Source organism: Nelumbo lutea, chromosome 1 (assembly GCF_056320005.1).
Source record: "Nelumbo lutea isolate HS-2025 chromosome 1, American lotus-T2T, whole genome shotgun sequence".
Lineage (NCBI taxonomy): Eukaryota > Viridiplantae > Streptophyta > Magnoliopsida > Proteales > Nelumbonaceae > Nelumbo > Nelumbo lutea.
Window position 1 is genome coordinate 121,000,101 of NC_142684.1, and position 24,540 is coordinate 121,024,640.

General features: G+C 39.2%; 1 protein-coding gene, 2 non-coding genes and 1 pseudogene across 4 annotated transcripts in view; 2 read left to right on the forward strand and 2 right to left on the reverse strand.

The window, feature by feature from the left end:
• The window catches only part of LOC148877171 (protein ROOT INITIATION DEFECTIVE 3-like), a 29,563-nt pseudogene extending 11,582 nt beyond the window's left edge, over positions 1 to 17,981 (reverse strand). The window contains exons 1-3 of the transcript XR_016112286.1: positions 17,681 to 17,981; positions 17,177 to 17,290; positions 11,969 to 12,167 (exon numbers count right to left, since the gene is read on the reverse strand). The product of XR_016112286.1 is annotated as a protein ROOT INITIATION DEFECTIVE 3-like (transcript). The remainder of the gene's footprint in view (positions 1 to 11,968; positions 12,168 to 17,176; positions 17,291 to 17,680) is intronic.
• Positions 2,923 to 4,891, reverse strand: LOC148877172 (uncharacterized). The gene is made up of 3 exons (XM_088982281.1): positions 4,175 to 4,891; positions 3,626 to 4,095; positions 2,923 to 3,537 (listed from the first exon to the last, which is right to left on the reverse strand). The coding sequence occupies exons 1-3, from the start codon at positions 4,335 to 4,337 to the stop codon at positions 3,421 to 3,423; spliced, it is 750 nt and encodes a 249-aa protein (XP_088838407.1). The 5' UTR covers positions 4,338 to 4,891; the 3' UTR covers positions 2,923 to 3,420.
• Positions 17,982 to 18,101: 120 nt separating the features above from the next.
• On the forward strand, positions 18,102 to 18,174 carry TRNAR-UCU (transfer RNA arginine (anticodon UCU)). Its single transcript has one exon. It is a non-coding gene; the product is annotated as a tRNA-Arg (tRNA).
• A 144-nt stretch (positions 18,175 to 18,318) lies between these two features.
• On the forward strand, positions 18,319 to 18,391 carry TRNAR-UCU (transfer RNA arginine (anticodon UCU)). The gene has a single exon. It is a non-coding gene; the product is annotated as a tRNA-Arg (tRNA).
• Positions 18,392 to 24,540: the final 6,149 nt, after the last annotated feature.

The following is a 24,540-nucleotide window of genomic DNA, read 5'->3' on the forward strand; positions in this document are numbered from 1 at the left end:
GGTCTTTGTTGGCCGTTGTTCCAGTCGAGCACTCTCTTTTCTTTGTCCAATTCCGTCTTACCAACCCGCGTAGGGTTGGCCTAAAACACACATGATAGCATTAAAAGTAGCCTGGTGTATATCCAAGAGATCCCTTTGCTCATCTTCCATGAGAAGCCCCGTAGGAAAATGTTATTGGTCGCCTTGATATGGTGAAAAAACTCATCACTAAGGAAGTCATGGGAAGGATCTTGGGGCACCTTGGGTTGACCGGGTTCTGGGATTACATTGTGAAGGGCATCATCCTCGCGGATGGAAAGATTTTCCTGTGAAGGAAGATAAGGCTTTACGGCAGCCGCCATTTTCATCTAAAAAGGGAAGAGAGAAACAAGGAAAAAAACGACGGAAAAAAGGAACTTGTCTGAAACCCAGCACAAGTCAAAAGAAATGAGAAGGAATGAAATGGGAGTAAAAACATAAATTAAGAGCCAAAAAGATGCTTGGAAAAACACTTGGAGACCAGGACTTGACTGAGTATGGAAAAGGATTTGACCATCACTCCAGCAATGGCACCGAAGATGAACTTGTAACAAAAAGAAAGAGGCTTTCTAAACTTGATTATAGAATCAAAAAGAGTGAATATGAAAACTGAAATCAGATTTCCTTTTCGTGCCATATGCGCTTAGACTTTACAACAGGTGTTACAATAATACGTAGATTAGTTTTGGATGGTACAACCACTCTATTGTCCGCACGCGCTAGAGCGCTAGATCGAGCGGCGCGAGAAAATGGAAGTGTGCGCGTTAGCACTCCGGCTTTTGGTTTGAGAAGTGAAGCTCAACACTACTAACACGATATAGTAGTGCTAAGCTGCCATTCCACGAATTCTCGTATAAGACTTATCTTCTCATCGCGAGCAAAGCTCGACACTGCTAGCAAAGCTCTACGACAGAGCATTTCCATTATTTCAATTATAGAGCCAATCACACTGCTCTCTCTGCCGAGTGGTTTAGAAGGCGCTTTCCGATCTACGGTCCCTCGGAGCAAAGGGTTAGGTAGGTAGTACGGGCCCTCTGACTTCCAGCTATGTGCTGTGCGACTCCCGCGAAGCGAATGAAGGGAAGCTCGAAGCTTTCCAAACTGATTACCGCGGTGGCTTATGTAGTGGTCGGCCAACTAAAGCTTGCTAAGCTTCGCTTCCCTCCCCCCTTACTGAACTTATGTAGTCGTCGGCCTTCTATAAGCGACTTGTCGAGTCTACGAAGCTTTGCTTCTTGTAGTCGTAGTCTTGTAGTCGGCCCGTAATGCCTCCCTTCATTTGCTTGCCTCCTTCCAGCCCAGAATGCTTGGCCTCCTACGCTAAGTCAATCTTTTAGGCCGTCCCGAAAGCTACCGCTTCTACGACGAGTCGCTTCTCCCCTTCTCCACTCTCTCTGGCGGAGAAAGCTCTTCGAGCGGCAAGAGACTTTAGGGCTTGTTGGAGCTGTTGAGCATAACGAATCAAAGCCGAAGACGGATCAAGCTCGCGAGCTTCTTTCTAGATGGGACCCTCCCTACAGATTGCAATGCAGCCAGAAGGGTGCAGCGCCAAGCAGCCAAATATGTCATAATAGATGAACGGCTGTACCGACAATCCTATACGCTCCCCTACCTGCGTTGCTTGTGACCTGCCGAAGGTGAGCTTGTACTCCATGAAATTCATGAAGGTCTGTGCGGCGGACACTTGGGGGGCAGGGCCCTCACCCAGAAGGCACTTCAACAAGGGTACTACTAGCCAACGATGAAGGCTGAGGCCATCGAGTTTGTCAAAAAATGTGACAAGTGTTAGAAGCATGCCAATATCCACCATCAGCCTGTCGCCGACCTCAAGTATCTCACCAGTCCATGACCCTTTGCGCAATGGGGCATCGACCTCCTGGGGCCATTCCGGCCAGCAACAGGTGGGAGGAAGTTCCTAGTGGTGGTGGTAGATTACTTCACAAAGTGGGTAGAAGCTGAACCTCTCACAACAGTCACAACTCGAAACATACAGAACTTCTTTTTGAAGAACATAGTATGTCGCTTCGGGTTACCTTGGATACTGATCTCCAACAATGGCAAGTAGTTCAAGGACATCAAATTTTAGGAATGATGCCAAGATATGGGGATTCGATAGAACTTCACATTGTTCGCACACCCGGAGGCAAACGGTCAAACAGAAGTTATGAACAGAGCTATCCTCCATGGGCTGAAAGCGCGACTAGACCGAATTAAAGGGTTGTGGGCAGATGAGCTACCAAGTGTTCTATGGGCTCACCGAACTACGGAGAAAACCGCCACAGGAGAGACCCCCTTTAACCTCACCTACGGCATTGAAGCGGTAATCCCGACAGAGATCGAAGTACCTACACTGCGACTAGAAGCATACAACGATCAGACAAACGAAGACGAGCTACGTACCAACCTCAATTTGCTGGATGAGGTAAGAGACAACGTGTACATCCGGACTGCAGCTTACCAGCAAAGAGTAGCTCGATACTACAATGCCAGAGTAAAAAAGCAAAACTTCCACGTCAGCGCGCTGGTTCTCCGCAAGATCATGGCACCCGAGCCCGGCGTGGGCAAACTTGGACCTTATTGGGAAGGGCCCTACCGAGTAAAAAGAGCGCTCGAGGGAGCATACGAGCTCAAAACATTAGAGGGCAAACAAGTACCCTGAGCGTGGAATGTCATTAACTTAAGACGATACTACTTATAAATCACCAAGCGAAGTGGACTAGGAGTCGCTACCAGAGCCTAAGGCTTAGAATGCCGAGCTAACAAGGACCTTGGCACCATAAGACTTAGTCACCTCTTAGGCATGGGCATGCAAAGGCAAAATGCTAACACCAAGCTGACAGGCAAAATGCTAACAGCAAGCTGATAAGGACCTCGACATCTCATCATCAGAGGCATATAGTCAGTTCGGAGAAAAGAGGGTGACAGAACAATACTTAATCAAAAGAACATTTCATTACAAAATACTCTATTTACATTAAAAAAAATATTCCAGCAGTCCGACAATCTCAGTCCTCACCCTCGAAAGGCATTTCAACGATACCCGAGGGTCCTGCCTCATCCTCAGAATCCAATTCACCATCAGCCGTGTTGGCCATCTCTTGAGTAATGCATGAAGTAGTTATGGCGCTGATGTTGAGCTCGAGGTACGTGTTCCTGATCATCCACTGGTTCAGTTTAAAACCCCTTCTGTACGAGCCCACCATCAGGTCATCAAAGCACGGCAAGGTGATATAGTCTTCAATGGATTTCTTCTTGGCATCCTCGATGCCCTGAGAAAAGATCTCAGTCCTCTCCCTAATATCCTTCTGAAGGTATTCGACATGATGTTGAAAGTCCAGCCTCAGGTCCGCCATGTGCTTCACCACCACTCCCATGGCCTCGGTGTCTCTGAGACCTTGCCAGCTAGGCCTGTGGAGCGCGAGAAGCCGCTTCGGTAGCGTGGGAAGCCTCTTTGGCAGCACATTCCCGCCTCGAGCTCCTTTCTACTTGGGCCACTAAGGCATGGATGGAGGAGTTCACCTACCAAAAGGAAAAATAACGAGAATGTTAAAAGAGCAATAGCAAGAAAGGTAATGACAAGGAGCCCGACAAGAAGTCGCTGACTTACCACCATGGCATAAGAGGCAGCACGCCTGGCTACGTAGTTCAAAGGAAGCTCAGTCCACACTGCGACCTCCTCAGGGAAAAAGGCCTCCCTACTTTTTTGAAGAGCGTGGTTCGGCGATAGCACGCTCCTGAACTCGCCTTGGCCTCCTGAGCCTAAAAGCCCAGCCCGTGTATAAGCAGCCTCAGCGTAAGGAGCCCCTGTATAAGCAGCATCAGCGTAAGGAGCCCCCGTATAAGCAGCCTCAGCGTAAGGAGCCCCCGTATAAGCAGCCTCGGCGTAAGGGGCCCCTGCCGCTTCCTGTACTGGAGGGACCATCTCGGGCTCCCTTGTTAGATCCACTAGCAGATAGCCCGGTACCTCAGGCTTCGCATCTCGGGGCAGTTCGGCATGAGTCCGTTTGACAACTAGCTTCCTCCTCTTCATGGCATGAAACAGGTTCCCACCGCGAGTCTTTCCTTCGTCCATCGCACCTACAAAAAGAGCTCGGCATCAGAAAAATGAAAGAACGAAAAGCAAAACAAAAGAAAAGCCTATGAGCAAGGAACCTACCCAAACTCAGGCCGGCCTGGATGAGCTTGGCCTCCGTTAGATAATGGTGGCATTTTAGCCCGAGCCGGGCCCATTCCCGGAGGCCCTTTGCCGTCTCCCTATCTAGCGTAACACCGAGGTCGGGGGCAGCCAACCCCCACCCAGTTTGAAACGGCCACCCCATTGCACTTCATACCCCGGAGTATTCCCGTTTCCATGCCAGGACCTTGTTGGGAAGATCGTGTAAAAGCTTGAACCCCCGGGCGAGGAGACAGGTGTTAGACAGTTTTGTATGCCCTTAGCTTCAATCAAAATTGATGTACTTTATGAGTTTATTGTAAATGAATAAAAGTACATATTTGATTCATGTTCCCTTGGTATGTTTCTGTGTATTACCCCCTGTGTCTACAGGAAGTAGAGTGGAGATAAGGTTACCTTCTTGGTTCTGTATGTAGATGACATTCTACTCATTGGGAATGATGTAGGTATGTTAACTACGGTGAAAGTATGGTTATCACAGCAATTCTCCATGAAAGATCTTGGAGAAGCCTCCTATATACTGGGTCTTCGACTCTATAGAGATAGATTGAAGCGGATAATAGGATTATCACAATCTGCCTACATTGACAAAATAGTCAAAAGATACAGCATGGAAAACTCCAAGAAAGGAAATGTTCCTTTCAGGCACGGAGTCACTCTCTCCAAGAAGATGTCTCCCAAGACTTCTGAGGAGATTGATGGAATGAAAGACGTTCTCTATGCCTCTGCTGTAGGGAGCATCATGTATGCCATGCTGTGCACTCGTCCTGACATAACTCAGGCAGTGAGTGTAGTAAGCAGATTTCGGGCCAACCCAGGGCAGGAGCATTGGACTGCTGTGAAAAACATACTTAAGTACTTTCGATGGACAAAAGAGTGTTGTCTAGTATTCGACGGTAGCTCACTATAGATCCAAGGGTATACAGATGCCGATTTCCAGTCAGACCCAGATGATAGAAAGTCTACATCTGGATATGTTTTCACGATAGGATCGTGTGTTGTTTGCTGGAAAAGCAGCAAACAGGGGTCCACTGCAGACTCCACGACCGAGGCCGAGTACATTGCCGCAAGTGAGGCTGCCAAAGAAGCCGTATGGATGAAGAAGTTCATTCATGAGTTGGGAGTAGTTCCGTCCGACACATCACCCATCCCATTGTTGTGTGACAACAATGGAGCCATTGCTCAGGCTAAGGAGCCACGAGCCCACTCGATCTCGAAGCACATCGAGAGGAAGTACCACGTACTGTGGGAGATTGTTGGTAGAGGGGACGTCCTGATTCAGAAGGTAGCGTCAGCGGATAATGTAGCAGACCCATTGACAAAGCCACTATCACAGAAAGTGTTTGAGAAACACGTGGAAAGCATGGGACTCCGGCTAGTACCTGATTGGAACTAAGTACAAGTAGGAGCTGTTAGACAATTTTGTATGCCCTTAGCTTCAATCAAAATTGATGTACTTTATGAGTTTATTGTAAATGAATAAAAGTACATATTTGATTCATGTTCCCTTGGTATGTTTCTGTGTATTACCCTTAAATTGGACACTTATTGAGACTCGTGTTAGTTTTGAATGTTCACAGCCAGTGGGTCGGTCTGGGGAGACCTATCCTTACAAGGCTGACACTGTGGTGCCACCAAGTCGGTTGGGGTGGCTTATCTCAGCTACCGGGGTGAGACCCTAGGCACATACAGTGTGGGATTAATTAAATCTTTGAACTGGACCAGATTTCCAGTATTGCCCTGGACCTTGGAGATTGATGGGCAAAACTGGAAAGTTACACCCGACCCCTAGACTCGATTATGAAACCCCAAGAAGAGTAGAAGGTTTGCAATGAATGCTCCTGAGGGGGGGATTGTTGCCTTGGTAGTCAGGGGAGGCACAAATTCTAGACGGAAAGGTGATGGTCAAAAGAGGGTTGCCTTGGTAGTCAGGGGAGGCACCCATGAAATCTGTTGATATTTGATTGGAAAACCAAAATGGAAACAAGATTTGGAGAAAAAGTCAGCATAAGAGAAAAATAGGAAGTCTAGTTAGAAGAAATATACCTCAGCAAACTTCGCATCTCAAGAGTCCCAGTATGGTAGCTCGACAGTGAGTTCTTATCAACTCCTTTAGTGATCACCTACACCAATATGGTAGAGCACTCCAATAGGCAGATTTTGGACCTACCCCTTCTATTTCTTTTGCATCCACTTCAGGTAACATAGCCTCTACTTTCCATGTGTCCTATGATGCTTTGGAATCTCCATGGATCATTGATTCCAATGCTTCCAGTCATATGACTGGTAAGTCAAATATGTTCCAATCTTATACCCTCCTCTTTGGTCAAGGATCAATATCTTTGCCTTTTTGTCTTTCCCTTTCTAATGTTCTACATGTCCCCAAATTACCTATTAATTTGTTATCTATCAATAGTATCAGCCATTCTTTAAATTGTCCAGTAACATCAATTCTTCCTCATTCTTGTGTATTTTAGGATTGGGCCTTAGGGAAGACAATTTGTGGAGGAAGCAGGGTTGATGGTCTCAATGTGCTAAAGAATAAAGTTGGTCTTACAACATCAGGGTCTCCGAGTCTATCAAATAAGAGTCAAGTAGTTTTGTGGCAAAATCATTTGGGTCATTTGTCTTTTGAGGTCTTTGAAATATTTGTTTCCCGAATTGTTTAAGTTTGTGTGTCAGTTAGTGAGTTTCAATGCCAAATATACCAATTGAGCAAACATTGTAGAACTTCATTTCCTTTACATAATAAAAGATTGCATTCTTCTTTTCAACTTGTGTACTCCAATGTTTGAGGCCTTGTAAATATTCCAACTGAGAATGAATACAAGTATTTGATTACAACCATAGATGACTCTTCTCAATACACTTGTGTACTCCTAAACTTGTAGGAGATTTTCAATGCATGATCTTTATGCAATTCCAAACCAATATCCAAATGTTTCAATCAAACAACGCAAAGGAATACTTTCATGATAACTTAACTTAATTTTTTGCTTCATGTGGCTCCTTCACCAGAGCTCCTGTGCCAAAACCCCTCAACAGAAATGGGGTTGCAAAAAGAAAAAATGTCAACTCATAAAAGTGGCTCAGGGAATTCTTTTGCACATGAATGTACCAAAAAGGTTCTAGATGGATGATGTTATGACTACTACCTATGTGTGCCTTTGGTTTTTCTTTATGGGAAACGGCAACTTTCATTAATAAAAATGGATAAAAATTACAATTACCACCATCCAAGGGCTAAATGGAGAACCCTTTGATACAAATTGTCTCATAAACAGGCCCAAAACAGCTCTTGCCTATTGACTCCTTGCTTTGCTAAAGCATCAGCCATATCATTTGCTGATCTTCTTGCCCAATTAAACCTCACACCAAACTCCCTTGCTAAGCTTGAGATTTCTTTTTTTTAATCAAAACTAAGCTAAGCTTGAGAGTTCCCTTAGCTGATGTCTGAAAAGCCACATGCCCAAGCTTCTAGATTGCAGCCAGCCTATTACTAGCTTGGAGTCTCCCTCCACTTCTAACCATTGTAATCCCTAATTCTTTGCCAATCTGAGACCTTGGAGTAATGCAAAAACTTCTGCTCTTAGGAAGTATCTCACCCCTACAGCGCCTGAATACAGGGCCGAGTGGCCAACACTCTACCCCCCTCATCACTGAAAACACCCCTATTCCCGAGGGGCCCGGGTTGTCTACAGAGCTTCAGTCAAAATTCAGTTTCACTCTAGAACAAGGCAGCAGGGTCCAACTTTCCTGAACTGATGGGGAGAAAGATGAGGAACCAGCTATGACACCCCATCCTCTATTGAAGTCAATGAAGGAAAAGCCTTTAAAGAGCTCCAAAGCTTTCAGCCAATGTATGATCCTGGTAGTGATGCCCTCTATAAGTGTTTTCCTTGGTTCTTTCCTGTCCTTGGAAAATCCTATTATTTCTCTCCTCCCATAGTGACCATAATACAACTATTCTTCTTGTTTTTCACATCACCCTACCTCTCTTCTTTGGCAACTAGAAGAAATTAGAATCTAAAAGGTTCCGCACAGACGAAGGAGGAGTCTACCTGCAACCAAAGAGAAAGGAGAACCAACCCCAAATACAAGAAGTAAAAGGATAGGAAATAAATAGACGAGTCATTATCTCTCCATTCTACAGGCAAAGACAATGGACATGAGGGGATAGGCACCAGTACATCCAAAAGTATTGACCTTTTGCAGAAAGCTCTAACCTTTGGTGGAACAGGAGTACCACACATGTTTTGCAAGGCCCATGTGTGTCTTTGGTTGTTGGTGCTTCGTGATCTATCCCCTACCCTATGGGGTGAAAACGGGTGTTCTTTGTGAAGCATTGGAGGATGGTACAATAGAAAGATATAAAGTTTTCAAGGTGTCATGTTATGATCCATTTGTCTTACATTGGTGGTATGGGATGCTAATGTGAGATATCCCACATCGGTAGTATGGGATGTTGTTCTAGGGTATATATGTGCTTGTGTTCCCTCCCTCTAACAGCTAGCTTTTAGGGGTGAGTTCTCCTAAGGCACGTAATAAATGGTATCAGAGCCAGGTTGCTACCTTGGCTTGATCCTTCTTGTTCATCCTCCCTCGTTCCATCTGTCGTTGCCTTCTCACAATAGGACGCCACCAACGAAAGCATCTCTCGGATTTCCTTCAACTCACCAGAGAGTTTATGTAACTCAATCTCTAGCCTATCCACGCGTTCGTCAGCCATCACCAAGCTCATTATCGTCATCTTGCTTACCAGCTTGCCTGTTCTAATACCAGAAATGGTGGGTTACTGCCCACCTCAGGGTTCTTTAAGGGACCCAACCTCCAAAATAGAAAAGGGGAGAGAGAAAGGGGGATAGCCAAATGATTTGCAATGATTGTATTGCCCTCATGATGAGATATTTATAGCTGCTTACGATGAGAATACGAGAATTTATTCACGTGGTTTGTTGCATGTTTATTACTAATTTGGGTCACGTGTCCTTCACATAAACAGACTGAATCGATGGTCCTATTGTGAGCTTGTTGTTGGACTGATATTGGGCCGTGGGGCCTTATCACATCACCTATGCGATGGATATTTTTTATGTATAAAACATAGATCCAAGGGTAGTTCCCTAGGTACCATAACCATATTTCCTTAATGATTATTCATAATTTTCATAAGAAAAGCATAAAATCCATGCTAAGGTATAGAAAACCAACAAATTCATGAGAAGAAAAGGAAGAAAGAAAAGAAAATTCAAAAAAATATATAGGGGCTTAACCCTTATTTTTGTTATAGGAAAAGAAGAAAAGAAAAAGAAAATGTGTTGATTAGACAAAATTTTAAGTTCTTCCTTACCTAGTGGTTCAGGTTTTGAAGTCTTTGAGGGTTCAATACAACATTTAGCAATGTTTGTGTTGATTAAACCCTAACAAATAAGAAAATAATAAAAAAGAAATTAGTATATAAACACACAAAATGAATATTTTAGTTAAATAATGTATATGTTATAATTATAATCTCAAAAAAAAAGAACAAAAAAGTATTTTATAATAGAAAGTACAAAATTGTTTGGCGATTAAACAAGGCAAGCTTCAAAAGGCCTTATCGCCTAGGTGTCGCCTTGACAACTACGGAAAGATATAAGGCTCATTTGGTAGAAAAAGGGTTAATACGGGTGTATGGAGTAGACTATGCAGAGAATTTTGCTCTAGTGACAAAGATGAACTCTATTAGGGTTCTCCTATAAAAAAATGCATTCTTGAATCATCATTTGGAGGAGGTATACATGATCAAACCACCCATGTTTTGTGGTAAGGGCAATGAAAGTGTGTAAACTGAAGAAGACTCTATATGGCCTCAAACAGTCACCAAGGGATTGGTTTAGTAGATTCCACAAGGTTGTGCAATAGATAGGATTCAAACAGTTTGAGGTGAAGGATTTTTTAACCACATAGTTTGAGTACGGAAAAATGGCTGCCTTGATAATCTATGTAGATGGCATGGCTATCACTGGTGATTGGGTTTCAACGATAGACAAGTTGAAGGATTTTTTAGCCATACAGTTTGAGGTGAAGGATCTAGGCCCATTATGTTACTATCACTGGTGATTGGGTTTCAAAGATAGACAAGTTGAAGGATTTTTTAGCCATACAGTTTGAGGTAAGGATCTAGGCCCATTATGTTACTTCCTTGGAGTTTAAGTTTTTTTTCTATATAATTGTTCCTTGGAATTGAAGTTGCCCACTCTCAACAAGGAATCTTCATCTCCCAATGGAAATGCACCCTATATCTCTTGAAGGATATAGGAAAGGTGAGAGCAAAACTAACTAACACTCATATAGTTGTAAATATAGGTTGGGGGTGTAAGGATGAGGCTATAAAAGATACTAAACAATACCAAAGACTTCTGGGGAGACTTCTCTACCTATCTATGACTCAGCCTGACATTGCTTATGTTGTGGGTGTCCTCAATCAATTCATGCCTGGACCCAAGGCATCACACTTTTAAGAAATCCCAAGATGGCTTCTTCTTTAAGAAGATAAACACATGAAAGCTGAAGTTTATAATGATGTTGATTGGGTTGGTTTTGTGAATAAAAAAAAAAAATCACCAATGGCTATTGTGCCTTTAGGGAGGAAATCTTGTTACTTTGAGAAGTAAGAAATAAAGTTTGGTGGCCAAGTTTAGTGTAGAAGCGGAATATAGGACCATGGCCCATGGAGTTGCCTAACTTCTATGGACTAAGAACTTGCTAGGTGAACTATGTTTTTCGATTGATGGTCTTATGTCACTCTATTGTGAAAATAAAGCAACCACCAATATTGTAGCTAACCTTGTCCTCCATGATTGAACAAAGCACATTGAGGTGGATAAACACTTCATTAAGGAGAAATTCGAGAAGGGAGAAGTGTGCACTCCATTTGTCAGCTCAAAAGAACAACTTGCAGATGTAGTTACGAACAGTCTTAATCACTTGCGGCATAATGAACTTTGTGACAAGTTGGGCATGATTGATATCTAAGCCCCAACTTGAGGGGGAATAATGCAATATTCTTAGCTATGTGATGCAAGGGCACTTTGGTCTTTTTATGTTCTTTTATTTTTTGTCACCCTACATAGTATATATTAATGTTGGCGTTGCCAACCAGGAGTTTTGGCTCTCTCATGATTCACTTTCTTCTTCTCTTCCTCATTTCCCCCTATCCTCTATCTTCCTCTCTCTCTCTCTTCTTCTCTCTCCTTATTCTCTTCTTTGATAATAACTTCTAAAAGCTTCCCCTAACTTTGAAGCCCCTAGAGTTCCAAAATGCTTCTGCTAACTAGAGCAGCACATTCTTGGGCATTCTACCTTCTATGATGTGCATATCCTGCAATTACCTACCCCCTTATTTTGCATCCATAGTTACTCCCTTTAATTAATCCATTGTGGAAAGCCATAGAGAAACACCAATATGAAAGGACTTGCACCAGTCAAGCAGATAGGGAATAATGCAAATGCAAAAGGCCACAATTTATACCAATACAGCATGATTCCAAAAGCTTCAAAGGAAGTATAAAAAGTAATTAGATTCTTCTTTCTTCTTAGTATTTGATGATGAGCATACATGCCTTGCAAGTCAACCACACCAAAGGTAAATGATAAAACAAGGGGCGCATGTTACATTAATATACTCAGTGTTCCACAGCATTAGGCATCAGACCATGGCAAAGGCTGAACATTAAATGAATATGCCCACTACAAATCAAAATAATTGTACATGAAAAAAGAAAACCAACAAACCTGTTATCAGATAATGTGCCAATGATATGCTTTCCATAACTGTTGCTGGAAGTGGTTTCAGCATTAATAGAAGCAATATATATCTTCCATCCCTAGCACCAGCATAGAATACATGTTCACCAGGATCTAGTGCAACTGCTTCAATAATAGAAGGGAAATCAATCGATCTCAATAATTTTCCCCTGTATAGGCTCCAAACCTGTGACATTTACACCATGGTGTTTAATAAGCAACACACAAAGGAATACTAAGATGCAAAACTCTGAAGCTTAGATAATTCCAAAGAAATGAACAATCATACAAATATGGAGTATAAATGTTGCATATGATAGACCTCATATTTCTATTAACAAGGTCAAATACAAAGGAAGAAATGTGTACAGTTCCTAAACCATCCCCTAGAACATTAAGAACCAGAATTCATAGGGAAGAAAATGGATATATGAATGGAACATTGGAACTAACCATGTCGTATTTTATTTACAGAAAGGATTTGATTATTGGGGAACAATCAATCTGATGTCAAATCAGGATAAACTAAGACAGAAATAAAGCATTGGGTTGAACTCTTCTATTACTTCAAGGTAATAGCTATGAACAGTCATCGACTCCTGTAATAGATGGTAGAAGAATGGGACCTACTAAACACGACGTTAACTAGTTTATAATTAGCATTTATTTTGTTCCTTATAGAGTATCAAACAAGAACACCACATTTATGCTGTTTCTGGTGTATGACCATTCCATGATTACCATTTTTGGAAAACTATTGTGCTCTCAAACCTGGCTGGGACCTATCTAGTCAAGCCATAAACTTCTAAGGTCATCCAAAATAGCAACCATCAAAAGATTCAAATCACAAGGAAATTATTTGTGGAACAACTACAAAAACTTCCTTCAAAAATAACCTATTACATAGATGAAGAATGGCTATGTGTAATCAGATCACCCCTTGAGGTAAGTTTAGTACTTAAAAATCCAAATCAAAATGACCATTAAACTATTGAGGCCTTCATATACAGATTTAAAGTGATATCAGAGCTGAATGTAAATAGGAAAAATTGCTTGAGGTAATACAGAACTATTATGATGAGCTTTCGTTTTTTCTCCTGGGGGTGAGTAAGTGAAATTGTGAAAGACAAGTCTTCTCTTTTTTTTTTTTTTTTGAAGAATGCAGGTCTTCTCCTTTATTCTGGTCACTGTTTTCTTCCATGCAGATCAGCATGGTAACAGAAACAATAAAAGGATCAATTTATACAAGGTGTAGTTGAGATAGAATTGACACTGCACATATTTTGACACTGCACATATTGCTGTGGAGTTTTTTTTTTTTTGGAATTTTCTGGCTTCTTTCTACAATCAGCCCAGATATTACCACTGTATATATTGCCTGTTCATCTGCATTCAGAAATTTGAATTTTGGTAAACAGAACCAAAATTGCTTTTGGGGCTTCTTCTTCCAAAAGCGTTCTCTCGGTAATTCAAATTCATTATTGATATTAACTTTTTTATGATATGAAATTATAGCGGAACTTGTATTTTCTTATTTATAACGTATAATCATTAATATCCATTGAATCATGAATAGGACATTTCCCTGAATGTGGTCAACAGACAGTTTCTTGGACTTATATGGTTATTTCTGCCCCCATTAAAAATAAATAAAAAAGTTTACAACAAGGCAAGCTTGTGAATCCAACTTAATAAGGTGGAACAGGAAGGCATGCTGATAAAAAAAAAAGGTGGAACAGGAAGGCACCGATATTCAACAAAGTAACATATAGCAGAAAAAAGTATTCTGACCTTTAGGATACTTTATTGATCTGAGATAATCTAACATTAACTCCAATGTACCATTTATCATACATCATCTGTGTTGGCATATCATAGGCCTAGGTTTTAGGAAAACAGGAAGTGTGAATACATGATGTGTTAAATTGTGTTTAACTGAAATTTCTAGGATAAGTGTTTAAATTGCATGCTACTTATTTTAGTTTAAGATATCCATTTTTTATCAGAATTAAGATAGCTATTTCTTCTTATAAGTTATGAATTGTTTAAATTGTTTGTAAATTGTGCATGGAATTAATATATATATATATATATATATATATTTTGTTTCAAGTGATATTGCTAATAGTTAATGCCATAGTGTGCCATCACATGTAAATTTGTAATTGTTTTCAATAAAAAAATAATAAGAACTGAAACCACCATCTGGGTGCATAAATGACAGGGTGCTACATTATCAACTAGCATCTCCTTTACATTATTACATATTGATAACTATGATTTATGCATGCGTATATATACAAAAAATTCAAACTTTAACAGCTTAAAACACATATTGTAAGTTGGTAACTGTTTTATTGGATTTGCATAGTCTTTCTTGCCCAACCCAATCATGCCCATCCCCATATTTATCTTAGTGTTATTTCATGTATTCACTGAAGAATTGCTATTGCATAAAGTCATGCATGAATTAGTTATAGAACCATTCAACCACCAAAAACATGTCACCACTGGCTACCGAACGATTTTTTGTGATGCATTGCCATTTTATAAGTTTTATAGTGGTTCCAAGGAGATTTTTAATGGGGCAAAGGATAGGTCGGGGAAGAGGATGGAGGAAGTTGCAACAGGGGTTGGCAATGCTGAGTTTGGAAAGGTTTTAGAGGATGACAATGGATGAAGAGAGGATAACAATATGACTGCTTGTGAATCTTCCCATGTAGAATGCTCTGATGCCATTCATAATCCTTTTGAAGAAGTGGTGATTGAAAAGTTAGATGTGGATTTGGGAGGGAAGGCGGCAAAGAAAGACGTGATTATAATTGAAGAGGTGGTTCCCAAGAAATCTTGCGGAGCAAGGAATACGCACAACGTCCACATAACCAAGGTCTTTTCTTGGCTGAAACTCAGTTTGGTAGGGGCAGGACCTACAAAAAAAGGAGGGGGGGAAGAAAACAGTGCCAACATTCAAAGATGGTGGAGGTGTGGACTTTCAGGTTAAAAACAGTTCAGTCTCTCAGATGGGAACCTTTCAGCATGAAAAAGACAATGGAATTGATTCCAGTTCTGAAACAAGAGATCCTGATAAAGGTCTTGATGATCAGATGGAGAGGTCTGGAAAGCTTCCTATTGAGAAAATTATGGAGAAAGATGTTGCAGTTGGAAAAGGCTTTGGCTTGTTTTTGAGGGGAGGGGAGGAGCTTGCTACGAAGGCCTTGGAAGAGTTTGAGAGGAGGGAAGAAATTTTGAAGAAAGGGATCATTCCCGAGCAAGATTTATCGGGGCAAATTGCAGTGTCAATGTCTGTTTACATTTCAACTTACCCAAGCAAAGAACAGAGGTGGGAGATTTTAACGTTTTTGGTGGATGGGTAATCAACCTACCCACCCCCCAAGAGAGTCAGTTACCCAGGGAATTGCTACTCTCCGAAAAATAACCTTCCCGTGGAACCCATTATACCAACACTCGAACATGGGGAAATTAGTCAATTACCTGGTTGACCAACTTACCCCCCCCCCACATGAGATACTGGTAAACGAACAAAGCCAAAGTGGTAATTGGGGAGGGAGGAGAGATGTGGGATGAGTATATTGACAGACAAGTGGAAGTGTTCAAAGGGGAGGATTAGGAGTCGGTTGCCTAGGTCTTGTGTGGTCTCAGAGGTCATAGAGGTGGTGGAGGTGTCCAGAAATGGTGCTCTTGGGTCTTCACTTTGATAATTGTCTCTAGTCTTGTGTTGTTGGTTGTAAGTTTGTATCAGTGTCTTCTTATCTCTCTCAAGTGATTTCTTATCACCATCCTTTTGTATTATTATCTTTTTCTTTTAATGAATTTCTATTTACCTTTCAAAAAATAAGTATTTTATTTCCATTTATGTACAAATGATTGAGGGGTAATGGACAAATTAGTTGGAAAAAAAAATCTCTTATGAAGGTTAAGTACCAACATAATGAATGTTAGCGAGACCTATTTGTATCTCTGCATGTCTGCATATTCTTGATGTTTGATCCAGAAATGGAATGAGAAAATCGCATCATGAAGACTAATGAACCACAAGGTCAAAAAGAGCACTAAAAGATAACTGGAATATTCCACCTTTAGAACAAAGAAATTATTGTAAATCAGAAGAGGTGTATTTTTGAATTAAAACATGCCCCCGGAACACCAGCCACTAGAGTCTGCATATCGAGCTGTGGTAGAAAACTGCTGTGAAGACTCCAGCAAGGGAGAGTTAGTTAATTTGATAGGACAATAAAAAAATGTTTCTACTCCCCACCTCCAACCTCCTGTGCACACGGTTACACAATTGTAACAGTTCTACCCACTATTTATGATTTCCCTCCTATAGAGAACAAAATAAGATTGATCAACTCAATGAAAGAAAGTCTAATCCCAAAAATATGGGGTAAGCTAGAAAATACAGTATCACTGTTCCAATCTATCAAGGTCCATATATCTTTTGTAAAATCATGAGACTTCAAATCATTTTAGAAAACCCTCAAGGATATTAAAGCCACATAAAAGCATGACCATAAAAAAAACCTGGAACTGAAATCCTTAATTGTACAGAGAATATCACATGCAAGTATGCAATCATTTTAGTTGTGATGCATGACTAAAGAAATTAACACCAAGATAAATCACAACAACTAAGAACCTACCGAACATTACATGTTCGATCCTCAGAAGCAGATACAATGATTGCATTACATCCTCCATAACCAGAAACCACATCAGTCACACGCAGAGTGTGCTCAGAGAAACTATATTCATATGGGTTTTTTGCCATTTCCATTCCGATATCATCAAAAACCCTGTCATATTAATTGAAAAGAGAAAAATATATTAAGAAAACTAAGGGTGTAAACTCAGAAATAGGAATAAATAAACTTCGGGAAAAACACAAGAAACAAGAAGGAACTAAGTACATGAAAAGAGACCAGACTCTGATACACCCATCATCTGCCCCAGAAACCAAAAGGGATTCATCATCGGACAAAAATAAGCAAGTAACAGCCCTGTAATGAGCATGCCACCTCTTAAGAAGTCTGCCACTTGCAACCTGGTTCATAAAATATTTAATAGAATAAACAGATTAAGAAAAACTTGAATTACGTCTCTACACATTAATATTTCACAAATCCGTAAATTTTACATGCATAACAATAAAATAGAAAGTACATGAGAAGATTTCACCTCCCAAAAGTAAATTGCCCCGGACGAACTTCCTCCAATAATATACATCCCATCACTGTTGGAAACAAGTGGGTGGATTGGCTCAGCAGGAAAACTTTTAACTTCAACTTGAGGCTGAAACAGAAAGAAAATAAAAAAATATATATTTATATAAATAAAACCTGGTCATTTCATCCATGCTGACAAGCAATATACATCACTTGCATTTACATTTAAAATTTGTCTAGTGCCCATTTCCAGAATAAAAAATGAGCCCAATTACCCTTTTTCTATTAGAATAAGGTATCTCACAATAACAAGCCAATTTGCAACTAAAACCAGGATTGACTGACCAATTTAGTACTCAAATCGCTCTTTTTTTCTCTCTTCAGAGAAGGAACAAAATAAAATGATTAAATGCATATCATTTAAGATGATAATGAAAGGTTAAAGAATCCCAGAAAGTAAGAACAAAAGAGAGAAATAAAAGAGATACAGACGAGGAGATAGGATTTAGAGAGAGACCTTGCTCCAGGAGTCTCGAAGCTGGGAAGAGGCAAGAAAGCGTTGACCAACTCAAGCTAGGCCATGAGGAGTAGAGGTGCATGATCGGTAACGGAGCTGTTCTGCGCCCGAATGCAAGTCCCAGCAACCTATCCCAGCGTCGACGGGAGACGACGCTATCACCACCTCCATTATTAATACTGACTAAAAACAAATAAGTAGAAACCCACCTCCTTAAACGTGACGATGACTGTTTTACAAATCGCAGGAGACCATATCCTCCTCTTCTGTTTCTGCCGCACTCTTCTACGACGACCATACGAGCGAAAAATGAAGTATGGTTCAAAATAACTGAGAAGCGAGAACAGAATTTTCCGCTAGGGTCTAGGGTTTAGGGAAAATAATAATTCATATTTTAATGAATGCTAATAAGAAAAACATGGCGCCCGTGGCCTAATGGATAAGGCGTCTGACTTCTAATCAGGCGATTGTGGGTTCGAGTCCCACCGGGCGTGTATGGCATTTTACAACTTTTATTCGTCGACTCGTCCCTACATGGGCCTCAAATTTTGCTTCTGTTCTATATCTCTCGAATCTCTTCTTATGGACCGCCAGTGTATAGAAAGATAATTCCCTTACTTCTTCTATTATGACAAAAGGCGCTCGTGGCCTAATGGATAAGGCGCCTGACTTCTAATCAGGCGATTGTGGGTTCGAATCCCACCGGGCGTGTTATTTGTTTTTAACTTTTTCTCATTTGCTAGATGGGCCTCAAATATTGCTTTTGTCCATTTGTTATGGACCGGCAGAAGCCCAGGAAGCCTATTTTTTTTATTATCTTTAAGTTAATTTTAGGTATCAACTAGTGAAAATCAAATAAAGTCCACAATAAAAAATGCTTTTGAATAGTAATAATTCAAAAGCATAAAAATCATTTAGTGAAAATCAAACCACCGTTGACTCGGACAGATGGACATTTTGACTCAAGAACTGTCTAGGCAATCAATTCAATTTTACCCCAATCCCAATCCCTAGCCAAAAATCATTGAATCAGTCAATGATCCATTGACCCGAGCAGTCAAACTATCGACCCATTGACCCATTCAATGGTTTTTTGCCATTTTTTTTTAATTGGGAACTGTCCAAGCAACCGGTTCCATTTTATCCCAATCCCGGCCCCTAGCTAAAAACAAATGAATCGGTCAATGACCCATTGACCCGGGTGGGCGTCGACCCATTGACTCGTTCAATGGATTTTGGCCTTTTTCTTTCAATTTTTGTTGTCAAAATGGGTCGTCTGTGTCGAACCGAATGGTCGAACCGTCAACCCAAAAATCAGTGGTCAAAACGGTTCCGTTTTCAAGTCATATGAGTCACACGCTCGAATGACATAACTCATATACTACCACTTAATGGACCTCACACACTCAAATTTTTGCTTGTAATTTTTGTTGTCAGAATGGGTCATCCATTCAAACCAGACGGTCAAATCGTCGACCCGAAAACCAGTGGCAGATAAGATATATAAGATTATATATATACATATATTTTGTAACTTTTTAACATTATATATATATATATGTATGTATATATCTTATAAACCAATACAATTTGAGAATTTTCAATGATGAATTTTCATTGAATCGTTGTTCTTGTAATTTCAGAACCGTCAACCCGAACCGATAACCAACGGCTGATTAACGGTAGGGACCAACTTGACACCTTTTGAAAGTTTAGGTATGGTAGTGACACATTTGATAATTCGAGTACTAACTTTACACTACCCCCAAAGTTCAGGGTACTAAAGTGGAATTTTCCCTTTTAGTAATTACAATAAATCACAAATAATTTATTATTTGATAATGAAAGATAATTTATGGTGATTACAAATAACTTTCGTTAATAATTTTGTAATTTTAAAAAATTATAGTAATTTACAGTAATTACTAATAATTTACCATTAAGTAACTTGACACTACCCCCAAAGTTGAGGCTACTAATATTTTTGGTAATTAATTTCTCCTAATTATCACTAACTTAATGTTAGCCATTACTAATTTCTCGTTATTTTAAAAAGCTAATGATTATTTATGGAAAAGTAAAAATTATCTACCATTACCTTCTTTGAAAATTTTTAATAAATTAAAAAAAAAACATTGCAATTTATAGTAATTTTCTAGTTCTTAGCCATGTTTGATAATCTCTTGTATTTTTTAGATAATTTACTAATAATTTTTATTTAATAATGACATATCATTTATGGTGATTAAAAAAATAAACTGCTAATTTTTGGTAATTTCTAGTAATTACAAATAACTTCTTTTAATTTTTGGTATTGTTTGGTAATTACAATAAATCACAAATAATTTATTATGTGATAATTAATAATAAATTAATTTATAGATGTTAATAATAATGTTAAATTCTGGTAATTTTTGTTATCAATGAACAGTTGTAATTTATTTTGGGTCATTTTATCAATAAAATACTGGTATTTTATTTTGGGTTATTTTATCAATAAAATGCAGGTATTTTATTTTGGGTTTTTTTATAATTTATAATAATTTAAAAAATAAATAAATACTAGTAATTTATTGTTTATCATTTTATTTTTAATGTTAAAAAGTTACAAAATTTATCAATAAATACCAATAATTTATTTTGAGTTATTTTCTTTGATAGTTTCTTGTAATTCAATAAATAAACAAAAGAGCATTTAATAAATAGAATTGTTGCTAATTACTATTTTCCCAATAAATACTAGTAGATATTAACTATCTTGCTAGTAAAATGATTAAATTGAATAGTTTGACCTACTACTTTTAATTATTAAATTGAATAATTCGTATTCTTTGGTAGTTTCTAGTAATTAAAAAATTAAATAAAAGAACATTTAATAAATAGAATTGTTGCTAATTATTGGCAATTAATATTGGTGTTAATTATTAATTACTATTACCCAATAAATATTAGTAAATATTAATTATTTTCATTAAATTGAACAGTCCAAGCTATTATATTTAACTATTGAATAAAAACATTCTGACTTCTAAGTGCTAGAGAACGAACACATAACCAGCCCTTCATTAAGAAAAGTCCTCAAAGGTAAAGCCCTCAAAAAAAGGCGGTGTTTGGTATGGTTTCCGTTTATTTGATAAACAATGACATGTCATTGTTAAATCAACATTTGTCCCATCATGCTATTTTGTATGTATATTTATTGCTAAATTCTTGTCTTGATTTATGTGCAATCCAACTGTTTGGAGAAAATTCACTTTAATGCTTCTCCCAACACAAAAACGTTTATTTATTGTTCCGTTGATGTGGCATCTAATTGTCGACAAATCCTAGAAGAATGTTATCAACCACATTTTCTCGGCTTTGACGACAAATCAAGTACAAACGTTTATTTAATAAACGGAATCTATTCAAAACACATGGTACCTGTCTGGCCTTAAACGCTGGAAGAGACTTGGTGTTTGCAACTGCAACCTTCACCCACCGGCACTCCAACTAATGGCAATTCAGCAGACCATTAACACTCCAATTAGTTACAGACTACAAAGGTTTATTGCGTAACAAACATTGAGGAAAACCAGGCACAGAAATCTTGTTGAAATAGAAGAGATGTTTCTTTTGGGTGAGTTTTGGCGAGTTCTGAGTTCTAGGTTAAAAGAGGGACATTTCTTTATGGTGAGTTGATAGAGAATGCAACCAGTCGCAGTTGCATTGGGACAATAAGATTGTCGAAAACCATCCTAGAGTCAGCCAGCATGACATGGAGACCCTCGTGCATGGCGACTCTATAAGTTTTCTGAGTTGTTCCACTTAGAAGAGGGAGAAATGCTAGCTCAAAATCAGTAAGTGCACTGAGGCAATATGACCACCAACAACCTTATTAGAATCATCTAATATGACACAACAATTGGAGGAAACCCTCTGTACACAGTGAATATATAAGTTTTCTCTGGGTCATTTTCGTTTGGAGGAAGGAGAAGCCTCGGTTCTATGAAAAAAATCTAAAACTATACATGGAGAGTATCAATTATCTAACATACTTAGAGAATATCCATTGTTTAATTCATTATTAGTGAAAAAAAAAATTAAAAAAGAATCATTAGTAGTGCATCAAAACTTCACGATGGGGTAGAGCCCCTATTTTAACGATGCACCGGAGCCCCTGTTTTTACTGCCAAGGGGATCTAACAGTGTCATTGCCCACAAACCCAATCCACATGAACCATGAAGAATGCAGTGAAAACATAGGAGGAGGTGCTTCGTAGTGAGTTTCTTTGCTCCATTTTTTTTGTCCAAAATGTAAGGGACGATCGGAGCAAAATTTAAAAAAAAAAAAAAAACGACGAGGAAGAGGAATAGAGGGAGACCTGTTCCACCTCTTCTTTGTAGAATGTGGGAAATAGGAATCCACCTCTACTACCTATTCTCTATAGAATGCTATGAAAAGAGGGAAGAAGGAAGAGGATGTGATGAAAAGAGAGAGGCGCGTGAATGGTTAGAAATTTAGAATATAGTTCGATAGAGAGATGCGCGAATGGTTAGTTTCTTATTATATCACAATTGTGAATTGTGATAATTTTTTTTTTTCTTCTAAATCAATGGAAGAGATTGCCATGATAGGTGGCAAGTCCATGGGCTTCTAGAGGGAATCTTGCACCCCCTTTAGAATTGCTCAATATAGAAAATTTTACTTCAGTGTATATATAAATGTCACTATTGCTGAAAGTGTTTGGCCTCGCCAAGCATTTAGTTTTTTATCTATCTATAAAAAACGAATTTAAATCAGAAAAGCATGTGAATTTTCTTATCCAATAAGGCATTTAAATAAAAAAAGGTATGTGAAGTTTCTTATCCAATGTCCCATTCCCATTCCACCCAATTATACAAATGTCAATTTAGTGTTTCTCCAATCAGCCCCTTCTATGTGTAGAGTATGTAGTTGTATTGGTAATTTGGCATTTATTTATAAATAAAATAAGTATGCATCAAAAAATAAAACCAATATTTTAAAAGCCAACCCAGAAATTGAACTATTCTATTTACACGGGTCAAACGGTTTGGACATTTTGCTATATTAGGGTAAATATTTTCTCATATAAAAGTTTTACATGAGAATGGAGAAGAGAGTGTGGAATTATCAATTGAGAAAGAAAAAAGAAAGAAGGAAAGAAAGAAAGAAAGAAAGGAAGGGAAGAAAGGGAAAAAAAAAGGAGAGAAAGGAAAGGAAGGAAGAGGAGGAGGAGGAGGAGGAGGAGGAAAGGAAGGAAGAAGAAGGAAGAGGAGGATGAAGAGGGTTTGATGCTCACCGGTGGCAATAATGGCGACGACGACGTCAGGCAACGACAACAAATGCAGATCTCAGATATGAGATATGAGAACTTAAATTTGAGATTGATTTCTCTCCATCCTCTTCTTCTTCTTCTTCTCTCTCTCTCTCTACTGGATTTCATATCTGAGTTCGTGTCTCACTTTTTCCTCTTTCTGTCCTCTTTGCAACTTTTTTAAACTATCAATTACTGTCCAGGTCGAACAAGTCGACAGTTTGATCGCTTGGGTCTACGGTTCTATGACCAAGTCAATAGCTTTTGACCTAAGAACGGGTTAGGGGTGAAACAAAATTGGTTGCTTGGACGATTTTTGGGCAGAACGGTCCAACCATCTGGGTCAATGACAGTTCAAAAACATTGATAAAAATAGGATAAATATATGTGATTTTGTTCCTCAATTAAGCATAAAAAGTGTAGATGTAATAACTTATTATGCAATGACAAATAAACAACAAAATACCAAACACTATCCCTATGATATAACATATTCATTTCATGCATTACATGCATATATTGAAAATAGTAAGTGGTATCTAGCTATTCCTATAGATTTTGGTAAAAGTTAAAATGATTTTGAAATTAATAACATAAAAGTTGAGGCAAAACCTATGAAGGGATGGGATGAGGATGAGAAAAAGGAATCATTTGTTTTGAGGAAAATAGAGGGATGGGATAAGAAAAATGTGGGATGTCAGATCCCAAAATCGTGGATTTGGGGTCTCACCAAGACCCTGCGACCCCAGTGGACAAATTTGAAAAACCATTGTTACCATTGATGACGAACAGAGGAGGGAGAGAAACAGTGCCTTCCCCGTTACCATAAGCAATCAGATACCTCCCCTTCCCTGCTCGAACCCAGAAGCTGAGCAATGACGACGGCACCCCCTCTCAGCCACTCCCTTCTTCCCTCTCTCCTCTCTTCTTCTGTCTTTTGTTTTTCACCCAAAAAAAAGCACTATTCATCGTCTTTTGAACAACAAACACAGGAAATACCAATGGCGGTGACCAGGATCATTTACCCTCTAGCACCTCTCTGTTCATCGTCATCGTTTTCCACTAGCGAACTACTATTCGTCTTCCTCTTGGTGAAACAGAGCACCCCACAGAAACTATACTCCATCATTCCTACCATCTCTAACAATCATTTCACTGGTTTTGACTAGTTTCTCCGATCATCCATTGTTTCTGATTCCCTCATTTTCCCTCTCTCTCTCTCTCTCTCTCTCTAATCGCCACTGTAGTCATGGAGCTCTCTTCTTCACCTTACATGAATCTGGCAAAGAAATAGCTTGTCATAGTGCTTTTCCCATTATTTTCCCATTTATAAATGAAGGGATGAGAGATTCATCATATGGATGGCCGAACCCTGTAGGAAGGTAGGGCAAAATTTCAAAAATTTCTCTGTCTCCCACTTGGGAATCACATTCCTTGTTTTGGAAAATCTGCATTTTCAATGATCAATCTTGAACCAAGAACCGAACCAGATCTGAAACCAAAAGGTAGGAGAAGGATATACCTGATACGAAGAAACAATAT

What these genes read in the sequence shown, in the direction of transcription:
- LOC148877172 (XM_088982281.1), bottom strand. Translation starts at nt 4,337, where the DNA reads ATGGGGTGGCCGTTTCAAACTGGGTGGGGGTTGGCTGCCCCCGACCTC. An exon ending in CCAGGCCGGCCTGAGTTTGG is followed by an intron (nt 4,096 to 4,174) that starts GTAGGTTCCTTG and finishes CTCTTTTTGTAG; the next exon opens with GTGCGATGGACGAAGGAAAG. An exon ending in CTGCCTCTTATGCCATGGTG is followed by an intron (nt 3,538 to 3,625) that starts GTAAGTCAGCGA and finishes TCCTTTTGGTAG; the next exon opens with GTGAACTCCTCCATCCATGC.